Here is an 8001-nt window from a genome sequence, read left to right as displayed (position 1 = left end):
ATCCGATCCATTTACATCCCTACATGCACCAGCACATCCCTCTTGTATCTATAATGACACCCCTCACTCTCTCTCACACAAACACCCTTATAGATCCATAGTGACCTCTCTCTCTCATACCTTATAGAGTCATAATGACAGATCTTTATCGTCTCCATTTATGTGCCCCTCCATTTCCTCAATTACATCTCATAGGGAGGGGGCGGAAATAACCACCCTACCTGTCCAAACACACTACCCGGGTGGGGTCCACTCTCGCCTATTAGACGTAATGGAGAAAATGAAAGGGCAGATAAATGGAGACGATAATTTTCCCCTTAATGTCACCTCTCTCTCTCAGACAACCCCCTTATAAGTTATAGATCCATAGTGACATCTCTCTCTCTCAATACAAATGGACATGTGGCAAAAAATCATGGTCAAAATGTGGGTAAAGAATCATAAATGTAGAATGGAGCTCAATAATTCAAAGGTTAAAAATACATGGGAAAATCTAATAAAAAATTGCCTTATGGTTGAGGTTGACAGTAAATTTTTTATTTTTTTTTGGTAAACGGGTTGACAGTAACATTTGACATTGTAAGTAAACCAAGAGAGTGACCTGTCAAACTAATGGTTCGTTTGACTTCCTAGACTCTCTAGGTGACTAAATTACAAGTTTGCCATGTCATAAAAAGAGTTTTTCTTTTCTTTTTCTGGTAAACATCATAAAAAGAGATTCAGCGATATTGAAAATTTGAAATGTCAAAAAAGAGATAACAAAAAATACTTGTAGAAAAAAAGCCAACAAAATGCCATATGGTTGACTTGGACTATAAATTTTTACCATATGACCACCCAAGGAACGAGACTAGATCCCTCGCACCGTCCAGTCAAACCAGTTTTGTATACATAGACACCCTGGGCATAATAAATATGTAAAAGACGTGTGTATAAACTCCTACAATTGTACCTATCCCTCATAGCCGAACATAGGGCTTAAATAACAATCATAAATAATCTACTCTTTTATGAATTATTATCTCTATCTCTTAACCTTTTTTGTCAAGTATTATATTAGTACATATATATATATATATATATATATATATATATATAGTATATATATACCTATGGAATATGTATCAACATCCCAGCGGCTTTATTGACACCCACACCCAAGATAGATCGCATGCACCGATGTACAATGAATGAAACATAATCGAATGATCAACATCCGATCGCATACATAGATGATCCGAACTCTCAAATAACTCTTTATGGTCCATGGATTTCGATTAACCACAATATTCCCTCCATGTAACCTAAAAACCATGTGTCCGTATCCTCAATTAAGAAGGCTTTTACATATGGTTTCTCGACAACATGTGTCCTTCTGTTTTCATAGATACCTCTCTGTATTGCCATTAAGAGTATTGTAAAGGGTATTTGTAGAAAAAAAGGATACATTATCACAAAGCCTTGTAAAGAGTCGTTACATGCCATATACAAGGAGCTAATTGGATTAAAATCCTCGGCATGCAGTTTGGGCTTGAGAGTTCGATATGTAAAAGATGCTTCATCCAACAGTGTGAGCTCGATTGACTCATTTTTTTTTTTTTCTCGAGTTTGGCACCATTAGATGTTGCATCTTCCATATGTTGAACTCTTAGACCCGAACTACAAGACACCACAAGATTAAGACACTGCAGAAAATGTTACTCCGAACTTCCATGTGAGTTACCTCAAAGTTTTTCAGACCTGATCTAGGCCCTAAAACCAGGGGCGGATTTGAGCAAATACAGATGCATGAGAATTTCCTCTGGATTCAAATCCAACATTGAAAGGCACAACACTAGATTTCACGGGAATCTAGGAAGGGGCGAGATACACTGAATCATGGCTATTGGTTATAACGCTCCCTTCCCTTCCCTTCCCTTCTACCCCCTTTTCATCCTTTTGAGGTAAACTCACATTTCTTCCTTCTTAGTGGAAACTGATATCATAGCCAAACCCACCGTGTGAAATCATAACTGTTGGATCATCTACACCTTTTCATGATTTCACTTTGAGCTCAAAAGTGCATTTTTCCACCGTCAGATTCATTGAAAATTCACTAATCGGACGGCTAATCATCTCTCGACCTAGAGTGAAAAAAAAGAAGGGAATGAATTGCCGTAAAAGGCAAGGCGTACGTGCACTTCCCAAGTACCACTATTTTAGATCTACACCGTTGAACACTTCGGGGCCTTCGTGCACAACAAGCCAACGATTATACACCACCGGCGTACCGGGTAATTACTCTTTAAAGTACAATAGCTTTAATGAAAATTAGCTTTAAACAATACAAAGTTCCTTTCTTCTAACGTCATTATCAGGTATATGATTTGTCTTTTCTCTGTATGTACAAACGGCGAAAGTAACTTTCTTTCGTAGGCTATAAAGTAATTACACTTGTGAGAGAGACTAGCTAGTCAGAATTCCGTCAACGAAACGTTTACCCGGTATTCAGATGACGGCGACGGTAACGGTGACGGAGGAACTGACGGCGGAGCCTTTAGATTCTGAAAGTACTCTCTAATATCTGTCCCACCACCCTTAATTTTCTCCGTGAAAGTCTCATCTTCGTCTTTTAACGCCAGAAACGGCGGTCGTAACACCTCCGTCAGCAAATCCCATCTCAACCCATTAAAGAAAGGATGCCTTTTAATCTCCACTGCTCCTTCATTGTACCCGAGCCTTCGTGTGGGGTCCTTCTCTAACAACCGTTCGATCAAATCCATGAGAACCGTCCGTTTACCTACGAACTCCGGGGGCTTGATCAAAACGTTCCGAAACGTTTCCTTTCGGTTCTTCCCCCGAAACGGCGTCGAACCATACATCATCTCGTACGTTAAAATTCCCAAAGCCCACCAATCGACGGCGAACTCGTGTCCTTCTCCACGTACTACCTCGGGTGATACGTACTCTTCCGTACCCACGAACGAGTTGGAACGTTCCCCGTTGGAGAAACTCGGTTTCTTTCGACTCACCGGAGAGACACGCGCAGACTTCACTTTCGTCAACCCACCTTTCTCCGATACGACCGATATGAGCCGGGTTAGGTTCCTGCGGTGTTTCGGTTTATCCTTCGCCGCTGCAAGATCAAGCACTTCCGGTTCGGAGACCCAGCCGGCCGGTCTGGGTTTGAGAGTTCGAGTGAGGTCGAAGTCGGTGAGGGTGATGTGGCCGGATTGTTGAATGAGGACATTCTCCGGCTTGAGATCACGGTATACGATGTTCATACGGTGTAGATACTCGAGTGCACATACGATTTCAGCGACGTAGAAGCGGATGGCGGAGGAGGAGAAGACACGGTCTGTTTGATGGTAGCGGAGGACGTTAAGATCGCCGCCGGGACAGTACGGAACCGCCCAAGCCATGTACTCATCAGTCTCGAGAGTGCCGAGAAGATTTGGAAGGAAAGAGTGGTTCAGGCGAGATAGAACGGAAACCTCCCATCTTGCTCGTCGATCACCCTCGAATTTGCCGTAAAGGGTTGATTTCTCCACCACTTTTAAGGCGAAAGGTGAAGAGGCAGATGGGTCTGTGGTTTGATCGTGAACCAAGAACACAGTGCCCATGGCTCCACTTCCAAGAACCCTGATCGCCCTCAGATTGTCTAAGTCTAGCTCCGGCGACGTCTTCTCCATCATTACACAGAGAGAGACAGAGACAGAGAAAGACGGAGAGAGAAGAAGGGCGGGGAGAGCTGGAGAGAAGAACTTCGAGAGTTGAGAGAGAAAGAGGAAAGAAAGGTTTGCTTTTGAGGAGATTCGGAGCTCAGGGGTTGATTTCATTTTTGTTTAATTTAATCTTTTCGCCTTTTTTTTTTTTTTTTTTGCATTTTAAAGCTTCGCTTTTTTAATGGAGAAGTTTCGATCTGTTTCGTCGTTAGCCAACATATCAATACTATTGTTTTAAAAGCATATATACCCCACTTTCTAAGTGGGGCCCACAATCATATCTGACGGTCTTGATTATCTATAAAAAGTAAAGTGAATTGTACGATTCAGATGAATTAAGTTGTGTATCATAAATAGTACAGTAACACGAACAGTGTTTGCTTTTGTCTTATGTGTTGTAGACTTGTAGTTGTTCTGTTGAGTTGGTTAGGGCAAATGAAGGAATGATACACACGTGTAAGATATAGTAAGATATGATATGAGAGAGAGATGAAAGAGACAAAAGTGTGTACTCGAACGTGTATATTGTGAGGGTGGGTTAAGAGGTTTGTTGGCAAAACCCATTATTTTCTTTTCTATTTTTTAACAATCCAAAGTTCCAAACACACCCTAAGATTTTGAACTTATTATACTCTTCTTAGTGTAATTGGTAATTATTTTTGTCTTTCCTTCTCTCGAGGTACATAAAAATATATATATACTAAATAAGAATGATTAAATCAGTTAAACCATTTGGATTGGTCTGCATTAACTAATTATGATTAAAGATTGTGATTTGTGAGAGAAGATTTGAAGGTAAATGGGGTTATCTATCTAATCTTATGCTGTAATTAAAAGGCAAAGATGATGATGTTAGCTTGCAAATTAAAATGTGTTAGGTAAATGGGTAAGAACTTAGTACTTGGTTGTTTGAGTGGGAATTGTTGAAGAATTTAGTAATGTTTTCTCATTACAGTTTGGTTATTAAGTATTCTTAGTACAACATGTATTGACTTAAATCTCCTTATAAATTATTTTGGGTTAGGGACCAATCAATCGAAAGTGATCGATTCGGCCATGACCGAATCTAAGCGAACCCTTATCGGTTTGGTTTTGGGTTGGGGTTTTATAAAAATCGCTAGAAATCAAAACCAAACTGGACTGATCGAATGCACCGACTGAAACTGAAAAGTGGACTGAACCCGATAAAGATCAAGTCCGGACCGGTACAAAACCCAAAAAACCCAGAATTTTTCCATTGATTTCCTTTTGTTTATATGTAAAATGAAACAAAATTAAAGCGGATCAAACCGGATAATAACTCGATTACAAATTAATAACCAAAATATAATGATAAGAAATCGGACCAAAACTGAAATCAGCCGAAAACCGAAACTTCCTTAACAATATGGATTTGGATTGGTTCAATAATAAACCAAAACCGATTCAACACGATGGAGCCGACCAATTGACACCCTTACCAAAACCCTACCAAGTGTTTTTTTTTCCTTCCATCTTATATGAATATGAAAGTACAAAAGTTGATGAATAGAGTTAGAGTTGTGCCTTAATGGCTTCCTTATCATTACTTGTGTCAGTTATGTATTGGATACCAATTCACCATTCAATTTTGTGCTTTTCTTTTCTTTACATCGTTCATATATCACAATGACAAAAAGCTAAAGTAGAAAACTCCAAAATCCAACTAAAGAGATCCACTATTTGTTTGGGACAGATAGTAATGAATCCATTTCACCCAAAATAAATAGTTGAACATTCCCTCTTCAACTCAATTAGGTTTGACTGAATTTTCATTAACTAACAATTAGGATTCTAGATATCGAACAAGGACTTAATTTTGGGTTCTTCCAAGGTGGAACATGCAAATGTGCCAATCGTTTGGTTCGGGCTGAATCGGTTTTGAGGTGGTACTGGTGAATCCGAAACCAAATTAATTGAGAAAATTTTGGTTTGGTTTGATTTTGGGTTCTTATCAGCTTAATTTCGATTTCAGTCAGATTTAGGTTTGATTCGATTGTACTCAAAATAATGAAAAAAATACATTTTTAATCAGTTTTGGACTCTTATCAGGTTAAAGCATGCATACATATACATAATTTTTCAAAACAAAAAAGATCCATTGCCAACCCTAACTAATAATGGATGCAAAATGTGTTGGATAGATTTAGTGTATTGGAATAAGTTGAGATGTTCAATGATTTATGATTTTTGAACAAGCATCATGTGGTAGGCGAAAAAAATAGTCTCACATCGGATATGAATGAGGAATGTGAGAGGTTTATATGTAGTTGAACACCCTCTCCTTAACAACTAGCTTTTGAGGACAGAGTGGAATCAGAGTCAAATTGTGACAGAGCCAAACTCGGGATAAAGTCAGAGCATGGGAACCGAGTGTGATCTCAATAGATCCCGCATGGAAGGGGGGGATTGTTAGGGTTCCATGTGTTAGACGGAAAAAATAGTTTCCATTAATTTGCATGTAATTTTTGATACATAAGATTATCCTTTTGGTATGGTTATGAAAAATATAATTTCATCGGACCTATTTAAATGGTCTAGCCAAGAACTTTGGTTGGACATAATAGGTCTCAAGTTTCTTAGAGAGTCATCAAGGAACTTGCCACAATGGCATCTGATGATTGGTATATTTTTGCTCTATCTAAAGATACTAAGATCCAATTTTAGGTCTTCCACACGGGGACATTATTTTGAATATCAAATTGGTAATAATGTCTACAATTTGGCCCATACAAAGATATATTACTTTATATACCCATTTTCAAAAGACATGTTGTCCTTTCTTAAAATAAAAAAAAATGAGAAAAAATTCCCACGATGCCGGAATGGGGATTCCTTTCCATGCCTTCTCATATATTGAGTCATTAGACCTACATCAATATACTCTGTATAGGCAAAATGTGACTCCCTACTGAACGAATCTGTTTCCCACTCTCTCATTGGTGCAGTTTCTTATTCTAATATTGTGGGATGCTTTAGTCCTTAAAAAATAAAAGGGAAAAGATTTTTTGAACCCTCAATTAGATAAAAGTATTGGAGAGAGAGAGAGCTTAAAAACAAAGGGGAAAAAGATTCTTTAATCCCTCAATCACATAAAAATATTGGAGAGAGAGAGAGAGTATTTTTTTTTTTTAAATTTTATTTTAGGTGGGGGGAGGAGGTAGTGTGGTTTTTGACAACTTGATGTTTGAACCTATGCGGAAAGTTCTCTTGCTCTAAACCATGTGCTTTTGCCTAGTATTCAGCTTAAGCTTTTGCCTTTCCTCCCTAAATCAAGGTTTCTTCTTAGCTTATTATGGTCCTGATTTAATCTTTCTCTTTAGTTAATTTAATTTTTTTCTTTTCTCATTAAAAAAAAGATATCTCCCTAACTTATTCCTATTTCACCTAGATACCAATCAACTAAGTCTCACTATGGTCCCCTATCTGAGTCATATGTTTCATTTTAAACCTATAAATTTAATTTATCCATCATATATTTTTTTTTCCAAATCATATGGTAATATATAGAGAGAGAGAGATAATTATTTATTGGGAAAGAGATCTCTACTTGGTCGCATGGTCTCTACACAATCGTTTGGGCCAATAGGTGCCAACGCCTGGGTATCTACACAGGGGGTAGAGGCATCATCTCACGGTATCCTATGAGAGGGTGTAGGAAACACCACCAAGTAGAGATATTTTTCTCTTATTTATCCATAGTTGATTAAATTTAAATTCAATCAATTAGTTTGTACATGATGCCGCTTTTTCTAGAATAATAATACTAAGGGTAAGAAATCTCTATTTGATCGCATGGTCTCTATACAAGCGTCTGGGCCAAAGGGGGAGCACGCTTGGGTATCTACCTAAGGGGCAGATGTGTCAGTTCATGGTGCCTTGTGAGAAGGCGTAGAAAACAGCACCAAGTAGAGATCTTTTTCCCTAATAATAATTATGTTAATTGTGTCAAGTAGCCTTATCTTCTCTCTAATTTTGATTGAAAATTAAACTCGCCTAATTTTACTAATCCAAACCATGGATCTAATATTGAAACTGATCAAAGCGCTATCATTCAAATCGTGTACTATGATGATCATCAATGAACCCTAATTATTTACATCAAGCAAGGGCAACAATCAATCTCTGTCATAGTCATACTCTCCAGCTGTTAAGTAACATTAGCAAATAGAATCTCATTCTAATACCATTAGCTTTTCTTAATCACTATGAACACAATTAGCTAGCTACTAAACTCCAAAATTGAAAATGGATTCTTATAAGACACATCAATGTTAAG

The 8001-nt window shown here is 38.0% G+C and overlaps 1 protein-coding gene across 1 annotated transcript; it reads right to left on the bottom strand.

Annotated features, from left to right (window-relative positions):
• Positions 1–2285: 2285 nt before the first annotated feature.
• On the bottom strand, positions 2286–3838 carry LOC122641521 (serine/threonine-protein kinase UCNL-like). Its single transcript, XM_043834780.1, has one exon. It carries the CDS (start codon positions 3816–3818, stop codon positions 2454–2456), a length of 1365 nt encoding a protein of 454 aa, XP_043690715.1. The 5' UTR covers positions 3819–3838; the 3' UTR covers positions 2286–2453.
• Between the last annotated feature and the right edge of the window lie 4163 nt (positions 3839–8001).

This window comes from Telopea speciosissima, chromosome 10 (assembly GCF_018873765.1).
Source record: "Telopea speciosissima isolate NSW1024214 ecotype Mountain lineage chromosome 10, Tspe_v1, whole genome shotgun sequence".
In the NCBI taxonomy this organism is placed as follows: domain Eukaryota; kingdom Viridiplantae; phylum Streptophyta; class Magnoliopsida; order Proteales; family Proteaceae; genus Telopea; species Telopea speciosissima.
The sequence above is the reverse complement of the archived record's forward strand: the minus strand, read 5'-3'. Positions and strand labels throughout refer to the sequence as shown.